The 27,970-nt window shown below is 57.6% G+C and overlaps 2 protein-coding genes across 4 annotated transcripts; one reads left to right on the forward strand and one right to left on the reverse strand.

The window, feature by feature from the left end:
• On the forward strand, nucleotides 1-13,937 carry Scyl1 (SCY1 like pseudokinase 1). 3 transcript variants are annotated; one of them, XM_055610392.1, is made up of 17 exons: nucleotides 1-169; nucleotides 521-661; nucleotides 832-1,181; nucleotides 1,532-1,622; nucleotides 1,720-1,875; nucleotides 5,448-5,606; nucleotides 6,311-6,418; nucleotides 6,945-7,058; nucleotides 10,630-10,785; nucleotides 11,634-11,822; nucleotides 11,940-12,015; nucleotides 12,256-12,420; nucleotides 12,605-12,741; nucleotides 13,066-13,137; nucleotides 13,232-13,438; nucleotides 13,519-13,579; nucleotides 13,666-13,937. In XM_055610392.1, exons 1-17 carry the CDS (start codon nucleotides 59-61, stop codon nucleotides 13,788-13,790), a joined length of 2,418 nt encoding a protein of 805 aa, XP_055466367.1. In that variant the 5' UTR covers nucleotides 1-58; the 3' UTR covers nucleotides 13,791-13,937. The 3 variants fall into 3 exon arrangements, with proteins under 3 accessions (XP_055466367.1, XP_055466368.1, XP_055466371.1); XM_055610393.1 differs by having other exon boundaries at nucleotides 13,069-13,137; XM_055610396.1 differs by lacking the exons at nucleotides 1-169; nucleotides 521-661 and having other exon boundaries at nucleotides 923-1,181; nucleotides 1,707-1,875.
• On the reverse strand, nucleotides 13,839-27,958 carry Ltbp3 (latent transforming growth factor beta binding protein 3). Its single transcript, XM_055610391.1, has 27 exons — nucleotides 27,637-27,958; nucleotides 24,808-25,137; nucleotides 24,456-24,658; nucleotides 24,168-24,273; nucleotides 23,933-24,025; nucleotides 23,642-23,764; nucleotides 23,105-23,263; nucleotides 22,824-23,009; nucleotides 22,475-22,491; nucleotides 22,327-22,399; nucleotides 22,070-22,168; nucleotides 20,226-20,351; nucleotides 19,963-20,094; nucleotides 19,739-19,867; nucleotides 19,390-19,512; nucleotides 19,164-19,286; nucleotides 18,089-18,211; nucleotides 17,833-17,952; nucleotides 16,516-16,644; nucleotides 16,182-16,349; nucleotides 15,940-16,023; nucleotides 15,567-15,695; nucleotides 15,343-15,480; nucleotides 14,904-15,065; nucleotides 14,746-14,826; nucleotides 14,532-14,663; nucleotides 13,839-14,427 (listed from the first exon to the last, which is right to left on the reverse strand). The coding sequence occupies exons 1-27, from the start codon at nucleotides 27,956-27,958 to the stop codon at nucleotides 14,276-14,278; spliced, it is 3,762 nt and encodes a 1,253-aa protein (XP_055466366.1). The 3' UTR covers nucleotides 13,839-14,275.
• Nucleotides 27,959-27,970: the final 12 nt, after the last annotated feature.

Genomic DNA, 27,970 nt, shown 5'->3' on the forward strand with positions numbered 1-27,970 from the left:
GGCTCGGGCGGCCGGAGGACCCGGAGTGGAGGCTCCCGAGCCCGTGGCGGCGGCGACGATGTGGTTCTTTGCCCGGGACCCTGTCCGGGACTTCCCGTTCGAGCTGATCCCTGAGCCTCCCGAAGGCAGCCCGCCTGGACTCTGGGCTCTGCACCGAGGCCGCAAAAAGGTGAGGTACGGTGCTGCTCCGCAGGCCGCGGCCGACCTCGGTCTTTCCTAGTCTGTGTGCCGGCCCCGCTGCGTCGCGCCGGGCCTGACGTGGCGACGACTAAGGCTCCCGGCAACGGGCTGGGGAGCGGGGCGACCAGTGACGACGTGGCGGGCGGAAGGACCGAGGGACGGACAAGCAAACTGGACGGGGTCACGTGGGCCTAGCCCGATCCATAAGGGCTGTCCTGGGGCGAGACCGGCTGGAGTCCCTTCCCTTCTGCTCTGGAGACGGACTCGGAGCTGGTGAAGCCCAGGAAGGCTGGAGTGGTCACCTGGTCCGTGCCTCTCAGGTTGCTGTGTTCTCCATCAGGCCACAGGCAGCGCCGTGTCCATCTTCGTGTATGATGTGAAACCCGGAGCTGAAGAGCAGACCCAGGTGGCCAGAGCTGCCTTTAAACGCCTCAAAACTCTCCGGCACCCCAACATCCTGGCCTATATCGATGGGTTGGAGGTACCTGTTGCCTGATCTGCCCATCTTACTCTCCTCTGGCCCTCACTTTGTACCCAAGTGCTTCAGCACCCTCAGATTTGGTATCTTCTCCACTACCTCTTTCTCTATCATGCCCCTCATCTTCCCTCCCTTGTCTGGAGCTGTACCCTGATACCTTTTTCCTTACCCAGACAGAAAAGTGCCTCTACATCGTGACCGAGGCTGTGACCCCACTGGGAACATACCTCAAGGCAAGAGCAGAAGCAGGTGGCCTGAAGGAGCAGGAGCTGTCGTGGGGGTTGCACCAGATCGTGAAAGCCCTCAGCTTCCTAGTCAACGACTGCAACCTCATCCACAATAATGTCTGCATGGCCGCCGTGTTTGTGGACAGGGCTGGCGAGTGGAAACTTGGGGGTCTGGACTACATGTACTCTGCACAGGGCAACGGCGGGGGACCACCCAGCAAGGGGATCCCTGAGCTCGAGCAGTACGATCCCCCGGAGCTGGCTGATAACAGTAGCAGAGCTGTCAAAGAGAAGTGGTGGGTGCCTGAGGTTATGTGCCTTGATCTTCCCTGCGCTGGAGGCCCCCTGCAGCCCTAGGACCCCTAGACTAGACGGGAAACCCTTGGCCTTTGCTGCCTGCCTGGGAAGGGAACCAGGGTCTCAGGAGGACATAGTCTAGGGGTTCTGTGCCTCTGAATTTGTGTGTTGGAAGCAGATGTCCGTTCTTCTCTGAGCTTTGCCTTTTGTTGTTGTTGTTCAGTGGGGCCGAGGGGTCGGTGGGGGGCACAGCCAGGGCCTGTGACTCAGTGGGTACCAGGCAGCTCAAGCAGTTTGGAGGTGGCACTAATGTCGGGGATCCCTGAACAGCTCTGGGTTACCGCCACAGGTCAGCAGACATGTGGCGGTTGGGCTGCCTCATCTGGGAGGTCTTCAACGGGCCCCTTCCTCGGGCGGCCGCCCTGCGCAACCCTGGCAAGGTAAGTGTCCAGCCCCTGCCTGCCTCTTCTGTGCCAGGCCCTTCTTCCTTGCCACATGCCCACCACCCTTTCTTTGACATGGAGCTGTCTCCCACAGATCCCCAAATCCCTGGTGACCCATTACTGCGAGCTGGTGGGAGCTAACCCCAAAGTACGTCCCAACCCGGCCCGCTTCCTGCAGAACTGCCGGGCACCCGGTGGCTTCATGAGCCACCGCTTTGTGGAGACCAACCTCTTTCTGGAAGAGATTCAGGTGAGCTCCCAGCTGCCGTGGCCTCTCACCTGTGTTCTGGCATCTCCCACGCCTGGATCGTGTGGAGTCAAGCAAGGACAGCAGAGTTACGCCCTTTGGGTGCAAACGCTGGCTGTGGCCTCTTGTCACCTTGTGACTTTTCGTGCCTGAAGTGATCATAATGCCTCCTTCACAGGAGCCTGGCCAGGCAGAGTCTGTGCGTTCAAAGCACACAGCACAGTCAGTCCTCCTTGGCATCTGTGGGTGTTCTAGTTTGCTTTCTGTTGCTGTGCTAAAACCCCCTGGCCAAAAGCAATTTGGTGAGGGCTTACACAGTCACAGTCCATAATGAAGGGCAGTCAGGGCAGGGACTCGAGCCAGAGAGGCCAAGGAAGGATGCTGTTGACTGGCTTGCTTCAGTTTGCTGTCTTATCCAACCCCAGGGCCACTGGCCCAAGAGTGGCACTGCCCACAGGGGACCGGGCCCTCCCACATCAGTCGTGAATCATGAAAATGTCCCCTACAGGCATTTTCTGATGGAGGCATTTTCTCAGTTGAGGTTCCCTCTTCCCAGAGGTCAAAAATCTAACCAGCACAGTGGGGAATTGGCTCTCGGACTCCTGAGAATTGGCAGGTGTTCCAGTCCTCGATAAGAAATGGCACAGTATTTGCATATAATTTATATCCTTTCATAGTCTTATGTGTGTGTGTGTGTATGCATGTGTGTGTGTTGTGTATACACGTGTGTAAGGAGGTGGACATGCCTGTGTGCAAATGTTCCGAGGCCAGAGGATGATATCAGGTGTCCTGCTCTGTCCTTGTTGCCTGGGCCCCATTACTCAGGGTCTCGCTCAGGCTGGAGCCAGGATTTTCCAGTGATCCTTCTGTTTCCACCTCCGTAGCACTGGAGTTAAAGGTGTATGTGGCTTTTTACATGGGTGCTAGGGTTTTGAAACCAGGTCCTCAACGTTTGCACAGCAAGTACTTTTACCCACTGAACCATTACCCTCCCCGCCCCCCCGTATTCTTTAAATTATCTGTAGCACCTTATATGCTTCTTGTGCTGTGTAAATAGTTACTGTACTATGATGTTTGGCATATTGTGGAGAAAAGTGTCGTGTAGTGTGTGGCACAGACAGTGCTTTCTTTCCTGATGTTTTTGATCTCTGGTTGTTGAATCAGCTCATGGCGGAGGCAGATAGGGAGGGCTGCTGCATAGAGTTGGGCACACAGCAGGTGCTTAATGACTACCCAGTCACCTCAGCGGCTCCCCGCCTACCAGGAACTCCATACCTGCACTGTTGCTCTGTTCCTCTGTTCCTCCTGGGTGCCCCACAAAGTGCTGGAGAGGAAGGAGAGTCAGACCTCCCCTCAAGGACCCAGCAGGGAGTAAACAAACAGGTCCCCATCTCTCTCTATATATAGGAAACGTAACGAAACGTTAATCCATGCTCCCCGAGTAAGTGCTGAGGGTAGTGACCAGGTGCTCGGAGCGTCCCCTCAGAGAAGTGTGCTAGGACCTGAGAGACTTGGCTAGGAGCCATGTGGGGAAGATGGTCCTGGGAGAGAAGACCACATGGGAAAGGGGGCGCCCTCTGCTTCACCTCTGAATCTCTGTTCATGCAAGGGAGAGAGAGCATCCAGCAGCTCTTATGGCACCATAGTGACAAAGGACTGAGGCTGTCCTCTGAGTCAGGAGCTGGGCAGGGGGGTGGCAGACCTGCCCAGGAGCAGGAGCAGAGTGCAGAGTTGGGGGTGCAGCAACAAAGGAGGCTGGTACCTTTTCTTGTTTTCAGGCAGGGTGTCACTGTGTAGCCCTGACTGTCCTGGAGCTTACTGTGTAGACCAGCCTGGCCTCAAACTCACAGAGATCCTCCTGCTTCTGTATCCCTGAGTGTTGGGATTTAAGACCTGGTTCACCATGTCTGGTACCAAAAGTTTTGTATCTCGAAGAAGCAGCTGCGCTTGCTGTGCCCTGCTGTCCCCTGGCCAGCGTGGGGGCAGCGGAAATGTTACACGTAGTCCTCCTCACATGGCTGGCTCTGCCAGGCCACCTGTCCCCTGAAAACGTGCCACAGAGAAAACGGGCTGTTTCTGGCCAACCCCCAGGAGAGTGTGGGAATTTGGTGCCAGGGTAGACTATGAAGAGAACCCTCTGTGACTCTCTGGAAGCGTGGCCTTGGCTGTGATTCGGTCTCTTCAAACCATACTTGTTACCTCCCCTGGGAGTATGCTGGGTGGGAAGAGCTTGCCTCCCACACTGGACTAAGCAGCTCTAAGCTGCCATGGCATTCCTCACCTCAGGGTCATGCCTCTGGGCCAGGCTGTTCCTGAGGGTGGTAGTAAAACAGAGGGCACAGGGGGTTTGGGATAATGGCCACCCACCCACACACTTGTTTTCCTTCTCCCTGAGGCAGGGCCTCATTGTGTATCCCCGGGTGTCCTTGAAGCCTTAAGCCTGCCTTGGTCTCCCCAGTGCAGGGAAGACACGTGCTCTACGCCCAGCTTCTGGCTATGGTACCCTCAACCCTCATCATCTTCTTTTGTAAATGGGGGATGATAGCGTCTTTCTGAAGGATGCAAGGTTACAGAGGTGTGCTGGTCATTCTAAGCTGTGTGTCTTTAAACAAGCTTCCTTTCTGTCTGTGCTGCAGTGTGCTTGTTGGTAAAATGTTTACCGACATTTTCCTTTCCTTCCTCATAAAGCTGTGGGGAGAGTTATTTGAGATACTGTGTATGAAGATTTTAGTTTTCAATCTGTGCTAGGAAATTTGCATGGTAGGTATTACAGCCTCAGGGTGAGGGTACCCGAGAGTAACGGGCTGTTGAGCCTGGCTTGGCCCAGGTCTGGTGGTGGGCTGAGCCTGTTCCCTGGCTTTTTCTATGGCTCTCCAGAAACTCCACCCCCTGCGCACAGCCAGGCCAGGGAGCCAAGTAAGACCCTTCCCGACTTGAGCTTCAGTTTCCTCGCATGGGTTGCTGTGAACAGCAGAGGACAAGCAGATGAAGGGTTTAATTTCCCTAGTGATGGATTACCTTACAGGTTACCCGACAGGGACAGCAGAGATGCTCACTAGAAGACTGGCTGTGCGTCAGGCCCTGGGTTTAACGCTATAGCCCAGGCTGCCGTGAACTCACTGTGTTGCCTGTGGTGGCCTCCAGCTCTAAATACCCCTCCTCCCCTTTTGGTGTTTTGAGACCTATTTCTCTATGTATACTTGGCCGTCCTGGACTGCTCTGTGGACCAGGCTGGCCTTGAACTCACAGCGATCGACCTGCCCCTGCATCTCTGAGTGCTGGGATCAAAGGCGTGTGCCCCCATACCCTGTTCTAGATACTCCTTAGCACTGGCGTCGTGGTGTGGTTGGTCAGACCTGGCTTGCTGGCAGCTCTTATGAACATTTTCAGAGTGGTAGTAGAGCTGTTAGGCCATTTTACAGCTGAGGAGGCCGCCCATGATCACCCCCTATGAGGAGAGCTGGGCTCCGTAGCGTTGCTCCCGTCCCTTCAGGCTGGGGTGAGCCCTGCCCTCACCCAAATGTGGAGTGTGCGTGGTGTGGCTGTCCCCGTCAGCCCTGCCCGTGCTCCCCCAGATTAAAGAGCCCACTGAGAAGCAGAGGTTCTTCCAAGAGCTGAGCAAGAGTCTGGACTCATTTCCCGAGGATTTCTGTCGGCACAAGGTGCTGCCGCAGCTGCTGACCGCCTTCGAGTTTGGCAATGCTGGGGCCGTGGTCCTCACACCTCTCTTCAAGGTAAAGGGGGCCAGGCGCTGTGGGATCCAAAGACCTGGGGGGGTACAGCCCCGGGTGAGAAGCATACTCAGGGTAGACTCAAACCCAGTGCCCTCAGGACAAGCCCAGGGCACCTGGCCAGCGGCAGGGAGGCTAGCGGACTTCTTGCCTTAGGAAAGGACAGCCCCTGGGCTTCCAGATTCGTTTGCTTACAGACCCTTTTCTTCAGAGCTGTCGCTCCATGTCTGCAAGCCCCAGTAAACTCTTTGCACTCCACCCTACTCTCCTCACGGCACTCAGCTCTGACTTTAGGGGCTAGATTGTCTCTTCTGCCTCAAGCTCCAGCTAGCCAGTGCACATAGCTCCTCCCCATCCCAGGAGACTCTTTACCCTCGACAGGACTTGCTGGAAGAGTCTAAAAGGCAGCCATCAAATTCTGTTTAATTGGAACCCTCAAAAATTGTGGGCAGAATTCTGTGTGCATATGGCGAATAGGCGGCACTTTATGGGGGGGGGCACCGAGTTTCCAACAGCTGCCTAAAACATGGAAGACGGTTAAAATGAGAGTTGCCCGACGCAGAGTGTGGGCCAAGGGCCTGCTGAGGAAATGCTTCCTCTACCATCAACTCATCCCTATCCTGGGAAGCCAGCAGTGAGGCCAAGCAAGTTGAGGGAAGTTGCCCTAGCCCAGTGGGTGTGAAGCCCCTTTTCTGCTCCTTCCTCAGGTGGGAAAATTCCTCAGTGCTGAAGAGTACCAACAGAAGATCATCCCCGTGGTGGTGAAGATGTTCTCCTCCACTGACCGTGCCATGCGCATCCGCCTCCTCCAGCAGGTACACGCCTCAGCCAGCTTCTCTGCAGAGGTCCCCTTCCCAGACCCCATCCTGGCTCCCATCACCCCAGCCTTAGGCAGGTGGTCGGAGCCTGTGCTTTGGCTGCACAGGGACATTAGAAACCCCTACCATGAGCATCACACAGGTGAAGGGCCAGGAAAGCTCCCAGGAGATGGAGCTGGGCCCAGGGTTTCTTGCAGCCTTGGGACAGTCCAGACGCAGTCACTTAGGTCCTCTAGAGTAGGACACAGTTTCTTTTGTCAGTCCCAAGACAGCTGGAGCAACAGATTGTTGGCCTCTAGGTTAGAGAGTCCTTATGAACCAGAAAGAACTGGTGACTCCCAGGGGCCAGGGACCAGTTCCTGTCCAACTGTCAAATGCACTTCCCTTCTGAGGACACATACATGAGCTGGGCTCAGGAAGCTGCCTGGTGGCCAGTGTCTGTACTGGAACACCCAAAGCCAGAGTGGCCCTGAGACTTTGGTGAGGGTACAGCTATCTTCTCCTGCCCCACTCGGGGCCACAGATGGAACAGTTCATCCAATACCTCGACGAGCCAACAGTCAACACCCAGATCTTCCCCCATGTCATTCATGGCTTCCTGGACACCAACCCCGCCATCCGGGAGCAGACAGTCAAGGTGGGTGTAATTAAGCCCAGAGTGGCTACCCCTTGTCTCCCAAGACAGGAGAGTGGTTCTCTCTGGAACACACACAGGCCTTGGTTTGAACCTAAGGGTGTGGTGGGTGGGTCCATATGTATGCATGCTGCCAATCTAGTCCCTGGGGACAGCCCTGAAAGCAGGAAGGATTCGGGGTACTCAGTCTGCAGTCCTCTCAGCCGACACCCAGCAGCTCCCAGGACCTGGCTGGCCCCATACTGGGACACAGAGCACACTGGCAGTTAGTTCTGTCCTTGAAGGGGACAGACAAGGGGCCTGGCAGACAATATACAGATGTGTGTTTCATTAGAAAGTGAAAGGGATGAAAGACTACCCATCAGGGCATCGAAGGAGATACTGAGACCCATAGCCAAACTTTGGACAGAGTGCAGAAAACCTTATGGAAGAAGAGGGAGACAGAAGGACCTGGAGGGGACAGGAGACCAACAGAGCCAAAAAACCTGGGCCTAGGGAACCTGCAGAGACTGATACTCCAACCAAGGACCATGTATGGATAGGACCTAGAGCCCCTGCTCAGAGGAAGTCCATAGGCTGCTCATTTTCCAAATGGGTTCCCTAGTAAGGGGAGCAGAGGCTGTCTCTGACATGGACTCAGTGGCTGGCTCTTTGATCACCTCCCCCTGTGTGTGTGTGGGGTCCGTACAGTCTTGCCAGGTCACAGAGGAAGAAGGTGATGCAGCCAGCCTTGATGAGACCTGATAGGCTAGGGTCAGATAGAAGGAGAGGAGGTCCTCCCCTATCAGCGAACTAGGGTGGGAGCAGAGGGGGAGAAGAGGGAGGGTAGGTGGGACCAGGAGGAGAGGAGGGAGGGGGCTGCAGCAGGGATGCAAAGTGAGTACATTGCAATAAATAAATAAGTAAATAAACTTTTAAAAAAAGAAAGTGAAGAGTGTAAAAGGAGAATTTGTAACTTTAAATATGGGAGTAACTGCAACATGGAGGCACATACCTGTAATGTCAGCACTCAGGAGGCAGAGGCAGGAGGATGGCTGTGAGTTCTAGGCCAGCCTGATCTACATAGGGTGTTTAAGGCCAGCCGCACACACACTTATGTATATCAAGACCTTGTCTCAGAAAGACTTTTTTAACCCAGTGTTGAAGCTCATGTTTGTAATCCAGTGGTAGGGAGTCAGTCAGGAGAATCATAAGCTCAAGGCCAGCCTGGGCTACATGAAGAGACTACCTCAACAAAGGGGAGAGGGGGGCTGGAGAGACGGCTCAGAGGTTAAGAGCACTGGCTATTCTTCCAAAGGTCCTGAGTTCAATTCCTGGCAACCACATGGTGGCTCACAACCATCTAGAGTGAGATCTGGTGCCCTCATGCAGACACACATGCAGACAGAATATGTATAAATAATAAATAAATCTTTAAATAAGGGGGGGGAGAGAGGATGTAGTGGAGAAACTGCTTTGATCCAGTCTGCCAGGTGACATGGAAGAAGCACGCTCCTTGTGGAAGGCTCAGCACTTCTGGCTCCGAGGCTGGAAGTTTCTAGCAGTGTAGCAAAGGGGGCTTCAACATGCAGAAGGGGCGTGGCCATGAAAGGGGGAGCCGGTCAGACAATAGTCGTTGGAGCTGGGCCTTGTTGGCACGCGGGGCACCTGGCACACTCACCGGAAGTGAGGCTGGGCATTGGCAGGTTCTTTGTAGTCTTTGTGGAGCCCTGACTGCCAGGCAGGGTGGGAGCTGGGGTGACGGTGGCAAACGTGGGGAATAAGCCATTCTGAAGCTGGGCTGACAGTAGTTTCTGAGAGTTAAGGGCGACTTTGAGGCTTCTAATGGAAGTTCCTGGAAGGGTCTGAAGGTGAAGCGTTCTGAGAAGACTGAGGCGCGGGTCTGTGGGAGGAGCTGGGCTGCAGCTGGTTTGCTCTCGGGAGGAGGCGTTGAGCTGGCTGGAGTTTGTGCTTGGGTAAGGTACAGGGAAGGAGTCTAGGTCAGGATGGATACCAGGGGGCTGTGCTCAGGTTCTCCTGCTGCTGTGACAGAGGACCTGAAAGGACCCAGGGAGGAAAGGTGTAGCATTTTGGTCAGTGTCAGGTCTTCCAGTCCATGGCCACATAGCTGTTCCATCTGGGCTCATGGGGATAGGACATTCTGGCAGGGGCCATGAAGGGAAGCCTCATCACAGACGGACAGAAAGACAGAGGGGAGGGGGCTGGGGCAAGTGATACCTTCCCAGGCTATGGCCCCAAGGATCAGCTGCCGTGAGCTAGGTTCACTTCCGTAGCTCCCATCACCTCCCAGCATAACCGTGGGCGAGGCCAGAGCGCTCTGGGTCAGTCCTGAAGCCTCTCCTGAGCACTGCTGCTCTGGGGCACGGACCTAGCCTTCCCTGTGTGAGAGAGCCCTGCGGAGCCAACTGTCATTGGGTGTGTAAGCCGTGCAGGGGGAACACTGAGAAGGGCAGGGCTGTTAGATCCAAAAGGAGCCGAAGAACGAACTTTGAGGTTTCTGACCGCGCATAGCTTGGTGAAAAGAGTAGTCAGCCAGGCTTGGGCAGAACCAGACAAGCGTAAAAGTGGCGGAAGAACTTGGGGGTGTCAAAACTCCTTAGGGTCAGGGGTAGTGGCAAGAGAAAACCTTGTTCTGGTTCATTTTATTGTCACAGTCTAGAGTAACCTAGGAAGAGGGAAGCTCACGATGAGGAATTCCCTAGGTCAGATTGGCTGTAGGCATGTCTCTGGGTCTTTTTTCTAATTTATGTAAGAGGCCCCAGTCATCCCTGAGTGGGTGGTCCTGGTCTGTACAAGAAAGCATGATCTGGTGAAAAAAGAGCAGCTTTCTCCTGCTTCCTGCCTCTGTGTTGTCGCCGTCACACCCTGCTCCCCCCCATACACATCTGCCACTGTGGCTGCCCTGGCACTCATTGTGTAGACCAGGTTGGACTTGAACTCAGAAAAGTAAACCTGCCTCTGTTTCCTGAGTGCTGGGAATACAGACATAACTACCGTGCCTGGCTCTCCCTTAGGTTCTTGCCTTGTGTCCCTGCCCTGACTTGTGTTAGTTAGTGGTGGACCGTGACCCGGGAGCTGTGGCATGAGACATACCCTTTCCTTCCCAAGTTGCTTTTGGTTAAAGGGTTTGTCACAGCAACAGAAAGGAAACCAGAAAAGCCATTACATTTAGCAATTTGAAAAACAAGTAAATAAATTTTACTGCTAAGTCCTGGCGTGATGTACGCCTCTGCTCCTAGCACTGAGAATGTCAAAGCAGAAGGGTGCCAAGTTCAAGGACAGCTTAAGCTACAAAACATAGTTAAGGTGAAAATCAAATTAAGCAAATTGGAGGTCATCGGTTATCAGTTTGGTAGAGTGGGTGTCAGAGTGTACTGATATGTAAGTCTGAATGGAGCAGAATCAAGCTAACCTCTGGGGTCTTGCTGTGAAGGGTAGCAGAAATAGGGGACTTCCTTTCTTAATATGCTAGTTGGGACAGGATGGGGCTGGATGGGCCTGACAGCCTGTGTACGCTCCCAGGAGTCCTTTGTTGCCCCTGCTCACAGTACCCTCTGTCCCCTCTACTCTACAGTCTATGCTGCTTTTGGCCCCAAAGCTGAATGAGGCCAACCTCAATGTGGAGCTGATGAAGCACTTTGCAAGGCTGCAAGCCAAGGATGACCAGGGTCCCATTCGCTGCAACACCACAGTCTGCTTGGGCAAAATCGGCTCCTACCTCAGTGCTAATGTGAGTATGCGCAGAGCTGCAGAAGGATGGCAGCCTCCGTTTGGGCTACAAAGGCTATGTGGTTGGGTCCTTGTGCCATAGACTCTGCCCCTGCATCATTAGGCCTAATGCCTGGGCTGTCTGGTAGATTCAGCTGTAGATCATGCAACTAGGAAGGGAGTAGATCTGGGTTCTGAACCCGGGCCTGCTTGACTCCAAGTCTTCACACATCAGACTCCTGCCAGGCCTAGACCATTAACAAGAATGAGTGAAAGTTGGGCATGGTGGTGCACACTTTTAGTCCCAGCACTCAGGAGACAGAGGCAGGTGGATCTCTGTGAGTTCGAGGCCAGCCTGGTCTACATAGCAAGTTCCAGACAGTCAGGGCTACACAGGAAGACCCTGTCTCGAAAACAAAAAAAATCCATAGGTTTTTTGTTGCATAGGATCAGCAGATAGGGAAGAAGAGAGGTACACACCCCGCTTCAGGGTGACTGCTCCGGCCCTACACCTCGAGGCAGTGTGGAACCCAGTTGTCCAGGAGAAGCCTTGGTCCATGTTTGTGAACTCTCTTCCTTTTTTGTCTTCCAAGGCAAGGTTTCTCTGTGTAGAAGCCCTGGCTGTCCTGGAATTCAAGGCTGGCCTTGAACTCACAGACATCTGCCTGCCTCTGCCTTTGAACGCTGGGATTAAAGGCATGTGCCACCACTGCTCAGTATAGTCTCTTTAACTTGTGAATGATAGGTTGACATTTTTAGACTAGAGTCCAGTGCTGGCCCCTGTCCCTGGGAAGCGAGTTCTGGTAGTTTGGGGCCCCTTGTTGGTTCTGTACATTCAAGCATCCTTCCCCTATCCATCTGGGCTCCCAGACTAGACACAGGGTCCTCACCTCCGCCTTCAGCCGGGCCACTAAGGACCCATTTGCACCATCCCGGGTTGCTGGTGTCCTGGGCTTTGCTGCCACACACAATCTCTACTCGATGGATGACTGTGCCCACAAGATCTTGCCTGTGCTCTGCGGCCTTACTGTGGACCCTGAGAAATCTGTGCGAGACCAGGTAAGGCACACCCAGGGCAGACCCGGGAGCTGGGCTCAGGGGTATTCATTCTCTCAGAGGCCTGGCAATCCCTCGGGAACGCTGGAGCACCCAGCTTGGCCTCTTGCTGCTCCACAGGCCTTTAAGACCATTCGAAGCTTCCTATCCAAATTGGAGTCTGTGTCAGAGGACCCTACCCAGTTGGCAGAAGTAGGTGAGTGGCCACACTTGTGTTCGCTTCCCCTTTGCTATGTCCTTTACTGTCCCTTGATATGTCCCATCCCATGGAAGCATCTGAAAGCTGGAAAAACCTTAGCCAGTAGCCATAGATGTTCTACAGAGGAGAGGACTGGATTTGGGGAAGGGAGGCTTGGCTGTGGATCAGTGTGTTGCAGAGCTGGCCCTTCTGTCATCTCTCCACGAAGCCTCTCTCTGCCTGTCTCTCACTGTCCAGAGAAGGATGTCCACGCAGCATCCAGCCCTGGCACGGGAGGAGCCGCAGCCAGCTGGGCAGGCTGGGCTGTGACTGGGGTGTCCTCACTCACCTCCAAGCTGATCCGTGCACACCCCACACCTATGCCGTCCGAGACTTCTGTGCCCCAGAGAGCAGTGCCAGAGGGTGAGTACCCCAGGCCCACTGCATCAGGACTGAGGGCTGTTCTGTCAGGTTCCCCTGATGTAGCAACAGGGGCATGAGGCATAGGCCCAGGTCACTCTTGGGGCCTCGCTGGTACTCCTTCTCCGTTCACCCTTTTCCTCTTTAGCCACATCTACCCTGAGAACCCAGACTCTATGTTCCCTAGGAAATCCTGCTCCAGTCCCTGCCCCTCCCCCCCTGGCAACCTCAGGCCACTGGGAGACCCAGGAAGAAGACAAGGACACAGCAGAAGACAGCACTGCTGCTGACAGATGGGATGATGAGGACTGGGGCAGCTTGGAGGTGAGCAGGGCTGGGAGGCCTCACCAGGGAACCCCAGATCAAGGTCACAGGCCATTCTTCAGAGGAGTACAGACTAGAGTTGGGCCTGCCCTCATCTGCATGGCATCTTAGGAGGTGAGCTTCATGGATTAGTCATGATTGGTCAGCAACAGCCACTAAGCTGTTCAACTCCAGGATCCCCGAGAGCTGGATCAGAAAGGAGAGGGCTGGTAGGCCTCAAAACAACAACAACAAAAAAACCCAACGGCTAGGAGGACACACTGTACTTGCCCGCTTGGGGGTGAGAATATTGCTGGTTATGTCTTTCTCCTTCTTACCCGGCAGCAGGAAGCTGAATCTGTGTTGGCACAGCAGGATGACTGGAGTGCCAAGAGCCAAGGGAGCCGCGCTGGCCAGGTGGGCCGGGTCAAACAGCAGGTATATATGGAGCATCTTGTGGCACATCTGTCTTTCTACTAGCCTACCCCTCTCTCCCATTGCTCACTCACAGGTCAGCCACCCAGACCGCAAGTCTCTGGAGTCAGACTGGAGCAGCTGGGAAGCTGAGGGCTCCTGGGACCAGGGCTGGCAGGAGCCCAGCTCTGTGGAGCCACCCCCAGAAGGCACCCGGCTAGCCAGCGAGTATAACTGGGGTGGCACAGAGCCCAGCGACAAGGGTGACCCCTTTGCTGCCCTGTCTGCTCGGCCCAGCACTCAGGTAGTAGCCTGTGGAGAGCATGGCTCTGGGTGGACTGCAGCTGGGGGTTGACCCACTCTAGCTTGCATTTCCCTTTTCAGCCCAGGCCAGACCCAGATTCCTGGAGTGAAGACAACTGGGAAGGCCTGGAGGCTGAGAGCAGTGAGTATTTCTACTGACAGAGGGGCCTGGGTAGGGCAGAGAGCTGAGACCGGGCAACTCAGTCACCCTTTCCTTCATGATCCCAGGACAGGTGAAAGCAGAGCTGGCACGGAAAAAGCGTGAGGAACGGAGAAGAGAAATGGAAGCCAAGCGGGCGGAGAAAAAGGCCACCAAGGGGCCCATGAAGTTGGGGGCCCGGAAGCTGGACTGACAGCCCCACCCCCAAACCTCTGGGCATTTCCATGCGATGGAGAACAGCCCCAGTGGATGTATTTATTGTACAAACCATGTGAGCCTGGTCAGCAGGCCAAGCACATCTAGTGTACATAATCAGAGCCACAATAAATTCTATTTCACATCCTGGGTTCCAGCTCGGCCTAGCCCACCCAGGCAGTAGGTCTTGCTGCTGCCGTCCCAACCAGCTTTGGATGTTAATATCTGTTTGCTTTGAAAGCCAAGAGTAAATTAAAGGGGCAGATCTGACTTGCATTTTCTAGGAGTCCTCCTCAGGGAGGAAAGCAGACAGGACTCTGCAGACAGCAGCACCCTTGGGTATTGGGGTGCAAGAAGGAGATCTGTGGGCCCCAGAAGATCCTTGGGTCCATGCTCTCATTTGGACAGGAGCAAGGATGTACTTGTCTCCGTTATCAGTGGAAAACTCCCTCGATGATCACCGATGTGCGGGCCGAGGCGGCATCAGCGGCGGCGCTGAGGCACGCAAGCCCCGTGGGGGCGGCTGCGCGTGAAGCCAGCTTTGCAGACGCAGCGGAAGGAGCCGCTGGTGTTCACGCACCTCTCGCTCTTGCACAGCAGGCCGCGCTGGTTCAGCTCCCGGCACTCATCGATGTCTGCGGGGAGGGGCGACAGATGCGGCCTTTGGGTCAAGTGCCACTGCGGCGCCACCCACTTCCTGCCGACTCGGCCGCCCCTGTGCTCCTAAGGTCTTGCTCACCCACGCAGCGGGCACGGGAGGCATCCAGCTGAAAGCCACCAGGACATTCGCACACCGCCCCGCCCGGCCTTGGCACACAGCGGCCGCTCACACAGCGGCACTCATCTGAGTCCTCCTCGGAGCTGTCCTCGTCTACACAGCCGGGAGAATACAGACGTGAGCGCGCGCCCCCGCCGCTGGGCTCCGACCCGCACCACCGCCCCCTCGGCCTCACCTCGCGGAGACTTCCCCAGCAGCAGGGGGCTCGTGTCCCAGAAGGAATTGCTCTCGCTCTGCGAGGTAGGGCACTGGGACCCTGGAAGTGGGCGCAGGCTCAGTAACACTGCGGTGGTCCAGTGCCCGCCCTCAGCCCCCCCACCCCCGGTGGCTCACCAGCGCCGCGTGGCGGGCACGGTCGGCACTGGGTGCCCCAGCCGCGGCCCTGGCGGCAGCAGCAGTCCTCGAAGGTGAGGGCCGGCCCGGTCAGGGGCGTCACACACATGCCGTCCTCCCCTCGCTGGCTCCAGCACACCTCCCGTCGCTCCGGGGAGTGCTCTGGGGGACAGGCCCGCGGCCGCGGGAGGGAGTCAGGGACCGCCCCTCCCACCTGCCGCCCGGGGCCCAGGGGCTCCACCCCGACAGCACCCAGGGTAGGCGACACTCGCGGCGGTAGGAGCCCTGGAGGTCGACACGGAGGCCGGGGCGGCGCCCAGCCGGATCCTGGCCCTCACCCACGTCTACGGGGCACCGCGGGGGTGGGCAGGGGCGCTAATCACGGCTCAGTCGAGGCTCCGCCCACCCCCCCGCCGCCCTCCCCCTCCCCGGGCCTCACCCATCTCCTCGGGGCTCAGACACTGGCGCTGCGCGGGGCTGTACTCGGCCGGCGGCGTGCAGGCGCAGCGGTAGCCTCCCCGGGTGTTCTCGCACACCCCGTTCCTGCAGTTGGACTCGTCCAAGCACTCGTCCACGTCTATGGAGAGAGAGCACGGCCGCTGCCGGGCGCGGGCCTGGACGGGGCGGCCGCCTCCCCGGGCCACCTCCGGCGGCGGCGCTCACCCACGCACTCCAGCAGGTTGCCGTCGTAGTAGAAGCCCTGCTTGCAGTAGCACTCGTAGCCGGGCTGCGTGTTCACGCACTTGCCCTCCTTGCAGATCTCCGCCCCGAACAATATGCATTCGTCGATGTCTGCGAGACCGAGGGGGATGTGACTCCCCGACGGCCTCTTCCTCCCCGAGGCCCGGGCCCCTGAGACTCGTGGGCGGGGCTTACTGGGAAAGTTGAACCCAAGGCAGATGATTGGCAGGGGTTATGGGGGGGGGGGGGCGAGCTGGCGTAAGGGGTGGGGCTTACGCAAGGAGTAGCAGATCCCACCTTAAACTGAGCCGAACCGTGACGGGGAGGGGCAGGGAGGTGCCAGATCAGAGCTTACCCCGGTGGGCGGGAATGCCGTAGTTCAGGACGGTGTTGTCCTGCGTGTAGCCCTTTCCGTCAGGACAGAGGCTGTGGAACTCGGCTGCAGGTTGAGAGGAGCCGCGGGGGAGAAAGGCAGGATTGAGCGCGAGCCTGCCAGACGTCCGCTCTCCCCTCCCTTCCCGCCCGCCCAGAGGGGAGGCCCTTTGGTTTCCCCGGGAACGGGCGGGAGCGCCGGGAAAGGGTGGGGTTCCCTCCGACCTGAGCTGTAGACCGGGCAGGGGTAGATTTCACAGTGGTCTCCCCAGCCAGCCCCCAGCGAGCAGCAGCACTCCTGCTGCGTGACGTTGGTGGCCAACACGCTGTCGCAGAACACTGTGTCGTCGAAGTTAAGGTAGCACTCCTTCTTGTGGTGGGGCTGCTCCACCTCTGGGGGGGGGGATTAAGCAGCGTTGGCCCTGGCTGCGGTACCCCAAACGGCGTCCACTCTCTCCACCACTTGCCCTGGCTCTCCTTGTCACGTGGTGAGAGGCCTAGCTCCGCCCACTGTTCCAGGAATTCAGAATCCCAGTGTGAGATAAACCAAGGTGCTCACCCTCGCACCCATGCTGGTCCTGGGTGGGTGCGAAGCCCTCATCGCAGACGCAGACATAGGAGCCCTGGAGGTTCTCGCAGGCCCCGTGGGGCAGGCACACGCCTGGGTCCTGGCTGCACTCATCTATGTCTAGGAGGTGCAGGGAGAGCAGGAAGCAAGAGCAAGCTCAGCTCTGGAGAGACCTGGCCCCTCTCTCCCTGGGGTGTGCCCAAAGGCCTCACACGAGCCCAGAACCTGGATTTCTGCTTTGGTTTCAAAGTGCACACAACAGAAGTCCCCTTGGATCTGTCTGTGCGGGAAGGTTTGTGGCACTGTTGTCAGCCCTTACAAACCCTCGGTCCTCCCGGCAACGGAATGAGCTCCTGACCCTCGGCTGACATTTGGAGACCTCCCTTCTGATCTCATCAGTTTTGCTATTCCTGGAAGCAACCTCTGTTTCCTAAGCTAGTCTTGAACTTGATACCCTGCCTCAGGCTCCTGTGTACCTGGGATGACAGATACGTGTCAATAAACTCAACTCATCACTCTTCCACCTTTCCCAACATTTTGCTCAGGGTAGAGCTGTCCCCTCTCCTCCAAAAGACACAATGAGAACTTTGCTACGGCTGTTTTTAGGGTAGAATCCTACCCAGAGAGACCCCTTCCCACCCAAAACCCCTGCTGAGAGACCCCCTTAGGCTTAAGTCCCAGTTCCACAGTCATCTCCTTTTAATTAACTTCCAGGCACCTTCACCCTGAACCTCAGACTCATTTTAATGCCCCCCCCCCAAATCTAGGAGCCCCAGATCATTGCTGAAATACCTAAAACAGCACTTGGCAAATAGGGGTGTCAGGTATGGTACATACGTACATAGTTGAGGGGTTAGACTACTGTATCTGTAAGGAGCCGAGCAGAGGGGCTGGAGAGGTGGCTCCGCCCTGCCCTTAGGAGTGCCAGCTGCTCTCCGGATGACCCAGGACCCACATGTCCACTCACAACCATCCGCAGCTCCGCCCCCCTCTTCTGGCCTCCACAGCCACGCGTGTCTATGGCGCAGGGACCTAACTCCGGCAAAGCCGCATACACAAAGTAAAAATAACTAAAATCTCAAAAAAATCTTTACAAAGCTGACAGAGCTCCAAGGTAGCAAGCAACGCAAAAACACCGCCACCAGCTCGGTGATCCTCGCTGGAGAACAGATGCAAGCGTGAATGAGAGTTAGATGGAGCTGATGAAGGAGCGGATGAACAGAAGGGCTACAGAGAGGCTGCGGCCTGTCAGACAGATTACTCTGCCCTGCCACTCCCGTCCGGGAGCCCTCAGCCAACTCCTCCTACCTTGGCACTTCCTGCCGCCCACGAGCCGATGGCCCTGGGGACAAAGACATCTGTAGGAACCATTGACATTGACACAGTCGCCCCCGATGCAGGCCGCCGGGAAGTCACACTCATCGATGTCTGTAGGAGATCGGGGTTTGGAGACTTGTGGGCTGACCCCCCCCCACAGCCTGGGGTTATCAGGGTTCTCTACTCCCACACCCCCAGACAAACCGCAGCTGCGGTCTAGCTGGGGACAGGCTCTGGGAGCTCTCACCCTCACAGTGGCTCCGGTCCCTTGACAGATGGTAGCCGGACAGGCACTGGCACTGGAAGGAGCCCGCTGTGTTGGTGCAGATGCCATTGCTGCACATGTCCCCGGCTGCGCACTCATCCACGTCTGCAGGCATGGGGGAGGGGGTGTCAGGGCCTGGCTGGGGGCGGCCTCAGGCCTACTGTTACTGTTTTCCCACTGCCCCCATTTGTCTGGAGCACGGAGCTGGGGCCTAGGGGCCTTGTCCATAAAAACCGTACATGGGCGTGTCCAACCCAGTGCTCCCAGGAGACCTTAGCCGTGTCTGGTGTTAAACACCCCTTTTCTTCACCCATACTCACCAAACAGGAGGTACCGTCTCTTCTTCTTCTGTTTGTTTGTTTTTTCAAGATAGGGTTTCTCTGTGTAGCCCTGGCTGTCCTGGACTCTCTTTGTAGACCAGGCTGGCCTCGAACTCAGAGAGATCTGCCTGCCTCTGCCTCCCCTAGTGCTGGGGTCCACGATGCTCTGCTAGACGCTCTAGCCAACTCTCCTTGCATGGGTGAGCAGGCTCACCTCAACTTTCCATGACCCCCATAGTCCGCAACTGACAGCTCCACCTGGACGTGTCTGGTCCAAGCCTCCCAACCTACACTGTTCTACTGGCACCTCTGACAGAGAGACCCAAAGAGACCACCCTGCTGAGCTTACCTAACACGGATAGGCTTAGCATCTTCCCCTTTAAAGGGGCACAATCCCAGGAACCCTATGTACAGCCCCTGGAGTCATAAGGGCTCATACACATGACTGGGGTTCCATTTTCGGCACCCACTCTGGAGTTCACAGAGGCCAGTAACTCCAGTTCCCCCGTAACTCCTGTCCCGGTTTTTGGCTTCTGAGGGCACCAGGTATGTTTGTGGATACATACATGCATACAGGCGAAACACCCACACACACAAAAAATCCACCCTCCAAGGTCCAGCTGCCTCACTGAAAACATGAGCCTCGGTGAGCCAACAACCCTCCCAAGCTCCGGTTTCACAGGTCTCACAAGAGAACAAGAGCCCCTGGCCCGCCGAGCGAGCGCGCTGGAGCTCACCCACGCAACTGCGGCCATCCGGTGCGGGCTCGTACCCCTGGGCGCAAGTGCAGCGGAAGGAACCAGGAAGGTTCTCGCACCATCCAGGAGAGCAGGGGCTGCCCTCGGAGCACTCGTTGATATCTGCAGGGAGGAACCGTGCCCTGCTCGCGAACTGCCCGGGGCTGGAGGCGGGGCGCTACTCCCAGGAAACCCGCCCCCCACGTGGCGCCAGATCCGCCCTCACCACGGCAGGCTCCGCCCCCCTGGCTACGGTAGCCAGGCTGGCAGGCGATGCACTTGAAACTGCCAGGTTTGTTTTCACACTTGCCGTCCGGGCAGGTGCTGGGGTCGCGGCACTCGTCAATGTCTGCACGGAAGGAAAAAGGAAGGGGACAGTTGTGGGGACAACAGGGCTGGTCCCGGCCCACAGCCCGGGACAGGGCCTCCCTCCGTCACAAATCAAGCCGAAGGAGACCGGTTTGGGCTCCCCCGACCCCAGCCTGAGAGGGTCAGTGATGGGTGCTGGCCTCTCGCTCCCACCCTACGTCGGGAAACGGCAGGGAGGCTCGCTTGGGTCTGGAGGGGTGACCCACCTTCGCACACGGGCGGTCGGGACGCTTTGAGCCGGTAGCCAGGGTAGCAGTTGCATTTGTAGTGACCGGGGAAGTTGATGCAGAAGCCACCGTCGCCGCACAGGTGAGGCTTGGCACACTCGTTGAGGTCTACGCGAAGCGGGGGCGTGTGACGGGCCTGGGCGGGGCCCTGGGAGCCGGTCCCGCCCAGGATACCCACGGCACCCCTGGATGGCGGCGCTCACCCACGCAAGAGCGTCCCCCTGCACCCACGTGAAGGCGGTAGCCCCTGTTGCAGTGACAGTTATAGGAGCCTCCGGTGTTCATGCAAATGCCTCTCCCGGGGCCGCAGGGCTCCGCCTCGCACTCGTTCACGTCTGGAGGGCAAGGCAGGCCAGCAGACGTCAAAGGCAAGTCCTAAGCCCCGGGCCTGCTCGCGGGCTCTCCCCACCCCCTTCGCCCAGCGCTCCTCCCCTACCCCACCCCTGACCCCGCCTGCTCAGCCTACCGACGCAGTAGCGGTGCTGCGGATGTGACCGGTAGCCAGGGTTGCAGTGACAGGAGTAATCCGAGGGGCCGGGCACACACTGTCCGTGGCCGCAGATATTCTGGTTCAGTCGGCACTCATCCGTCTCTGGGGCATGGGGGGGGGGGGTTGGGGTCAAGGGGAACGATCAGGGAATACCTGCTTCCTGCCACAACCAAGGGGCAGATGTTGACAATCCAGCCCCACTGATTGGGAGAGCTTGGTCACACAGTGACCTCTTGCTTCCGCACATGAGCATCTGAGTCCTAAGACATTATCTCAAGTAATGCTAATGTCCTTGTTCCAGAAGGTCTCCTGGGTCCCTGCCACCTTTGTTACTTCCATCCCTACCCAGCATTCCAAGAGCCTGACCCCTGTCACCTCACATCAAACCTCATCAGCTAAGTGCCCTAATGTTTTTAATACCCCTTTCCCAAGAGTTTCTGAGACAACATTCTCCTCAGGTTTGTTCATGTCGTCTAGCCAGTGACTTTAACACCCCTTGCTCCAAAGACCTGGCTCCTCCATTTTCCAGTGGTTGATTATCTCCCTTCTGACTGACAGATACCAGTCAGTTCCTAGGAACCCAAACTTGTGCCAGAATTGTGTCCACATGGTCAGATGGACGGCTCCTCTCATTCTCTTGTTCACTAAGCTCCAATTCCTCCTTTCCCCTTTTGTTCCTCATCTTTTCCATGAAGGCCCAAGGTGATCCTAAACTCAGCTCTGCCAAAATACACCCGAGCAGTGCGTGGGCTTTTGTAGGCTGCTCTCTGCCTGGTGTAGCTCTCCACAGGCTTCCTTGCCTCGCTCCCTGGCATCTTGACCAACTCCACATTCCCACAATCCCCAGGGAAGTCACCCTTCACCTGACCCCTCGTCTAGACTCAGTCAAGTTCAATGACTGTGGCTTTGGAGGCCCCTCGACTTAGGCTTGATCTGGTGCCACTGGGACCAATTGTTAAACCTCTCTGAACCTGAGCTTTTTTTTTTTTTTTCATCTGGAAAATGAGGCAAGCATTTTTCCCCATGGAGTATGAGAAAGCGAAACAATATTCAGTTTGAGACACTCTTGACATATAGCCTGGCAGAGAGAGGCTTGGTCTGCATTGGCAGTTATTCCGATGCCCGAGTCCTTGCAGACGCTTCTCATAGCTTTTGGCATCAAACTCAAGCCTGTTATGGCGGCTTCATGAACTGGCTTTCCCCTGGTTCTCTGTGGTTTCTCCCTCCTCCACCAATGATTCATACTTCTCTGCACCTTCGCCCAGACTTAGCTTCCCTGGAATGTTCTCTTTCTGAATCTGCGTGCCCCTCCCTCCCTTCCCCACTTCTCCTGAACGTCTAGCAATCTTCAAAATGCTACACACACACACCCACACACCCTCTCATGGTGTGTACCTACTATCACAACCTGCAGACCTCCTGTCTTTTCTGACTTTTCTCAGCATTTATGAGACACTCAGGACTTTCATTACTTATCTACTTTGTGAGTGTCATACCATAGCCCAGGATGACCTTGAACTCTAGACAATCCTTCTGCCTTCACTTCCAGAGTATTGAGATTACAGGTGTGAGCCACGACACCTGGCTTGATCTGTTTGCTTTGGTTGGGTTTATGTGGGAGGCACATAGTAGGTGCTCAGTAAATCTAAACTGAACAATGAATGCTCTCAGATGGAGCCGATCATACCAGCAGGCCCACTGGAAGGCAAAGCAAGCGAGGCCTCTGCTGCTTCCCAGCTCTGGGCAAGCGCTAGCCTGTTATCCTAGTGAGTGATGGATGTGTAGCTGACCCAGGAAGAGGCCCTGCTGGCAGGCCTTACCTGTGACCTGAGTGGGGGCGATCTCCACCGCGCTCCGGGATGGGGGCAAGTCCGGCAGGAACCGGTGAAAGGTGGGTGGGGAGGGGCGAGAGATCAACTCTGCGGGCAGAAGCGGGGGTATTCTCAGAGAGCCTCCTACCCCTGTAGGCCACACCCAAGCTTCCACACTTAGTGCTCACTGTAGCGAGCCCCCCTCCCCCCACCTCTGGGACGTAGCCCCTGAGGGCTGCTCCCCCTCCCAGAAGTGCTTAGCTCACCTGGGTAAGGTTGGGCAGGGGCGGTGGTGGCCGTGGGTTGACTCTGCTGCAGGGACCGCTCCTCGCTCACTGGCTGCGGTTGATAGAAACATAAGCCCTCCTGAGCTTCCTCGGCTCCCTACCCCTCCACCCGGGCTCCCGTACTCACTGGGTCCATGGTGGCTCCTAAAGGAAAGATGAAGGGTTAAATGTCAGGGTGGGAGGTCAAGGTCAAGGATCCACAGCTAGGGCTGCGTGGCTGGGGCTGGTCACACAGCGGTCAAAAGTCATGCCTTTGGGTCAAGGGTCAAAGCTTCGATAATGGGGTTAGGGTATGTTTGCTATTTTGTAGCTGTGATTTTGCTACAGCCTCGAATCCTAATATAAATATCTGCTCTACAGGACATCTGACATGTGACCCCAGAGGGGTCACGGCCCACAGGTTGAGAACCACTGCCCAAGAGAAACTCCGCCTACGAGTCTGATCTGTGGCTCTGGAGTCATTCATTAAGCCAGACCTCTCTCTTCCTCTGTGTCCTCGGGTGGTGGTGCCCGGCTGGGGCTCTCAGGAGGCTGCTGGGGTTTGGGCGGCCCGTCAGGGTGCAGGAAGAGGGAGAAGTCGCTTTCTCCCTGGATGGTGAGCGTCTGGTGGGAGGTGAGGATATGATACCCCTTCCCAGCCGGGCAGATCTCCTTGAAGGCCGCTGTGGTCGAGATGTGGACATGGCAAGTGAATTCCTGGACAGATCCTGGGCTTGTCTCCCCGCCCCCGCCTCACCCCTACCCACCTCTGGCTCACCTGTACCATCTGCCGGGCAGCGCTGGCACCGGGCGCCCCAGGCTTTACCCACGCTGCAGCAGCAGAGCTGGCGGGTGAGGCGGGTGGTCAGAGGGTGCTGGCACTGGTGTTCGGTGCTCACCATGCGGAAACACAGGCTCTTCTCCTCCGGCTTGTCAGCTGCAGGGGTGGTAGCGCAGGACAGTACCTCAACCCTGCCCGGGTCCCTCTGTCCGGTTGCCCCAGCCCCTTCTTCTCTGGTTCTGTCAACTCTAGATTCAGATGTGGCCCTGTGCTCATGTGACCCCACTGGCTCCTGATTCCAGGTGCTCTGAACTTCATTTGTCCTTCTCACCAAACCAGTGATGTACAGGGCCCTGATTTCATCTGACCTCGGGTGATCTCTAACCTCGGCTTCCGCTGATCGCATCTGCTCCGAGTCTTTCTGCTATCAACCCTTAACCGGCCCTGACTTCTGTGACCTCTGACTCTGCTTGGAGCTCTGCCCCTCCCATCCACGCCTCGGGAATACCGGGACCAGGACTCTCCAAGTCTCACCAATGCACTGTGTGCGTGAGGGGCCCAGGCTATGACCCGGTGGGCAGACACAGCGATAGGAGCCAGGGTTGTTGAGGCAGTCACCATGGCGACACATGCCGGGCATCGCACACTCGTTGATGTCTGTGATGAGCGATTTGATCCTTGTAGCTGCGGCCCGTGAGGTCCCAGCAAACTGCTCCACACACTTCAGGGTTCTGTCTTCGTCAGATTCCTTTCTCTCCCACCTTGGGGCGCCGACCCCACCCCCATGACCACCGGCCCACCCTACAGTCCACAGGCCGGCCATACCCTGACAGTGGGTGCTGTTGAGTCTTTTGTAGCCCTGGGGGCAGTCAGCACCCACTTCCCCACGCACGGGTCCCGGTTTCTGCACCCCTGTATCTGTAGAGAAAGGACAGGCACAGCGCAGGGGTGGGGGGGTGCTCTGGGGAGAAGAGGGAGGGTTTGCTGGGCACCCCGTTTGGAGGCTCCTATGGCAGAGAAGCTGGGTGACCCTTCACCCCACACCGAGCCAGGCACTCACACTGGAGCTGTGGGCACTTGTGGCACTTGCTTTGTCCCCAGGCGGTACCGATGCTCCCGCAGCAATCTTCCTGCTTGGTGAGGCCAGGCAAGGGGTTGCTACCGCACTAGAGAGAAGGATGTGGAGAGGAATCAGAGGGCCCCGCCCCCTCCCGGGGCCTCTCTCCTGAGGCTCCTTCCCCCCCCCCCCCAGCCCCAGCCTGTGCCCCTCAGCCGCGCGCAGTCCGGATGAGTTAGCAGGGGTGACCCTGAGGTAAGAGGGTTCTTTCCGAGTTGTGGTTTCACTCACGGGCTGCTTGGGCAGCGTGTCCTGGAAGCAGCGGCCTAGTGGCTTCTGGGTGGGTGGCCTCGGGTGCGGGGGCTTGGGGTGCGGCAGCAGGTGCTGGGAGGAGGCGGGGCCCTCTGCGTTCGGGCCCTCGATGCGGTGCACCTGAACGGAAGCTTCAGGAGGGTGATGGACGCGCACGTTCACCACGGGGGGCGGAGCCTGCACTGGGGGGCGGGGCGCGGTGGCCTCAGGGCTGTCCCGCTCCCGGAGGGTCGCGGCCGCTGAGCTCCTCCAGGGCCCGGCCCGTGCCCGGATCCGGCCACCCTTACTGCCCGCCCGTTTCAGCACCCCTGGGTGGCCCGTCTCCTAGTACCTTCCGCTGAGATTTGTCCTGGCCCCAGGGGCACCAGGAAGGCCGCGTGCTGTGCAGGGGGTCCTTCCCCAGGCCCGGGAGGATCCGCGATCACCTGAACCGCGTAAATGGCGTGTTTGCTCGCCACAGACTCGCTTTCCGGAGCGAGGGGCGGCAGCGGGCCTGTGGACATGGCCCCGGTCCGGGCCAGTCCGGGGCCTGAGCTGCCGGTACCGGCTCCAGCTCCTGCGGCAGGCACCTGGCAGAAGCGCCCCGTGAAATCCGGGGGGCACAGGCACTGGTTTCGGGACGAGCACTGGCCACCGTTCATGCAGGGTAGAGGGCACACCACTGCGGAGGAGACAGAGGTCAGGGCCTGGTTACTCTTCGGGACATCATCACCCACATCCTGGCTTGCTGTTCCGACTTCCTAGCCATCCACTGCCTCTGCCCTAGCTGGGAAGCTGACTTTGATAACGGGTCACGCACATGGTAACGGCCTTCTGTCGGTCCCCAACACCTTTCTTTCCATGACGGATGGGTTGTGGAATCTTAAATTCCAGGCTTAAATTCTGGCCACATGCCCTTGGGTCTCTGAGCAACTTGCTTTCCCTGCCCATGCTTCTGGGCTTCATCCATGGCGGTAAGGTTCCCTTGAAAGAGCAGTGTCTACACAGATTCACGGCCCAGTGTGGTAAAAGTGTGGAGAGGTGACCGCTAAAGCCCTCCCCTCAGGTCGGCTCTCAAGTTTCTCCTCTAGCTCACCCTTGCCCCACTCCCTCCATCTTGCTACCTACCCCGGCTCCTACAGCTGTCCGTGACACGCCATGTCTAAGCTCACCAGGATTTAGCCCAGGGACCTGATGGAACCTCAGGACCCCTATCCACCCGGCCTCACCCCTGGGAATTCTTGTCTGATGAGCCACATGAAAGACTCCAGCACCCCCGTTACAGCCTCCCTGAAGCCATCTTTTTTTTATCTTCCCAGGACGCTCGCCTCTCTCCCACCCTTCCACAATCCAAGCCTGACTGGAGAAACCCACCTTGGGCAAAGTTCTAGCAAAAGGAACCCCACCCTTTCGCTCAGCATGCTGTTCTACTCCCCGCCTGAACGTGTGAGGCCGCGCTCCGGAACCTTCTTTCAGTCCACTTCCCTCTGTTCTGACCCTGTGCGTCCCTGGCCCAGGACCCACCTCCTTCTTACTGGTGTCCCAGCATTCTTATGGCTTTATCTCTACTCTTTCCTATATCCCAGGGTCCTTGTCGGTGGTTGCCCATCCAGATCTGATCCTTCTGGGCCCAGCTTCTCTTCCAGAAAGGGGTTTCCCTGTCTGACCTCCTCCCCCCTCCCCAGGCTTGGCTGGCACCTCCCCTCAGTTGTGGTCCTGTCTGCGTCTCCCACTATAAAAAGGCATGTTTGGAGGTCCTCAGCCCTGTGTCCCAGAGCAGGCACAGGGGAACAACGACAGGACACATACATCCAGCTCTTCTGCCTGTTCCAAGGCTGCTGTACTTTCTGGGGAGGGAAGGTGGCCGTGTGCTGTTTTCCTGGACACTCACAGGGGGCAGCCCTAGCTCATCTCTCACCATGGTGCGGGAGGGGGGATGCTAAGACCACCCCAGACTAGCCCTTCTCCTCCTGCCTAGTCTCTGGAGACCAGGCCTCAAGGGCACTAGAGGTGTGTCCTGGGCCAGGGGAGGCAGAATCCTCTCCTTCCTGCCTCCCAGTGAGTCACCCATAGTGGTGAGAATGACCTCTCAGTGACACCCTCCCACTGTGGCCCGGGCACCGAGCCTGGGGGATGTGGGCAGCGTGGATAGCGAGAGCAGGTCATCCCAAGCAGGGGGCCTGGGAGGCTAGGCACATACACACTCACATGCACAGTCCCCCCGTCACACACACAGACTCACTCTCACACAAACACGGCCTCACTGTGTAAACAGTCCCAGACGGTGACTGGAGACACACACCCGAGATACACAGAACTCGAACTAATCACAGCGTGCCATGCACACACACACACACACACACACACGAGAACTAGTGAGTGGGACTCCTTTGGTCTGCAGCCCTGAGTGAACATAAGGATGTGTGAGAGGGGCTGTTTTCCTGGCACCATCCTGGGCACGGCCTAATTACCCTGTCCAGGAGGGTAATTACCACTGGGACACCTCCCCCTGCCTGGCCCACAGGGCCCCACGGGAGGAGTCTTGAGCCCCCGGCCTTCTCTTTAAAGGGGTGGGCTCTAGGCTGACCAGGAGGCCCTCAGAGGCCTGGCGTGGGGAAGGCTCTGAGGGCCTTTCGGATGTTTGGAACTTATGAGTTATATAGAAAACAGACGAGCTAATTGAGGACCCAAAATGCCCCCCCCCAGCAGGCCCGTACCACTACTTCTTAGGCCTCAAAGCCTCAGATTTTGCTGAGAACTAACTCCCCCACTTCAGTCCCAAGCTTGCCTCCTGCTTGGGAACACAGGTGTCTCCTTCCACCAGACCAAGCTTCAGACAGCTTAAAAAGACTTCTGTTTCTTGGGGAAACATTTACCCCCTTCTCCACATCTTCCTACCCTGCCCTCATCTCTCCAAGCCCCTGTCTGCTCCCTGCCTTGTAGCTGAGCATCTCCCAGGAAGCCTGTGTCTTTTCCGGGACCCTAGCCCAAGCCTCAACCCTTATCCAGTGCTTAAAAGTCCAGGCTTCCACGCAGCCCGTCAACTCTGGCTTCCCAGGACCACAAGCCCCTGGTCCCCAGCTGTACCCCATCTCTTATGCCCGAGGCTCCACTCTGTTTCCCGCCTGGTGCTGCCGCCCGCCCTTCCCTATGCCCGCAGCCGGAGCCCCCCGGCCCTCACCCACGCGGAAGCCAGAGCCGGTGAGCGTGTCCGTGCTGTGGCCGTTCTCTCCGATGAGCGTCATGTTGGAGCCCTGCTGACAGCTGTCCCGACACTGGCCCTTCAAGCAGGTCCGCTTGCAGATCACCGGCGCAAAGACCACCTTGAAGCGCTCGCGGGCCAGCGCCCCGCCCCCGCCCGCGCCCCGCTCGCCGGCCGGCCCCCCCTCGGCCCCGCCGCCCGGGCCCAGCAGCGCCAGCAGCAGCAGCGCCAGCAGCCCCGACGCCCCGGCCCGGCGCATCGCAGGGGCCAGGCCGCGGGCAGCCCCTCGGGGCCCGGGCATCCGGGGCCGCAC

The sequence above is a fragment of the Psammomys obesus genome, unplaced genomic scaffold (assembly GCF_907164565.1).
Source record: "Psammomys obesus unplaced genomic scaffold, mPsaObe1.curated_primary_1811, whole genome shotgun sequence".
Taxonomy (NCBI): Eukaryota; Metazoa; Chordata; class Mammalia; order Rodentia; family Muridae; genus Psammomys; species Psammomys obesus.

Coding starts and splice junctions, on each gene's coding strand:
- Scyl1 (XM_055610392.1), top strand. CDS start 59: ATGTGGTTCTTTGCCCGGGACCCTGTCCGGGACTTCCCGTTCGAGCTG. Junction 11,823..11,939: donor AGAAATCTGTGCGAGACCAG/GTAAGGCACACC, acceptor GCTGCTCCACAG/GCCTTTAAGACCATTCGAAG. Junction 13,138..13,231: donor AAGGGAGCCGCGCTGGCCAG/GTGGGCCGGGTC, acceptor GCTCACTCACAG/GTCAGCCACCCAGACCGCAA.
- Ltbp3 (XM_055610391.1), bottom strand. CDS start 27,958: ATGCCCGGGCCCCGAGGGGCTGCCCGCGGCCTGGCCCCTGCGATGCGC. Junction 16,350..16,515: donor GGACCAGCATGGGTGCGAGG/GTGAGCACCTTG, acceptor CCCCCCCCCCAG/AGGTGGAGCAGCCCCACCAC. Junction 14,664..14,745: donor GCTGGGGAAGTCTCCGCGAG/GTGAGGCCGAGG, acceptor CCGGCTGTGTAG/ACGAGGACAGCTCCGAGGAG.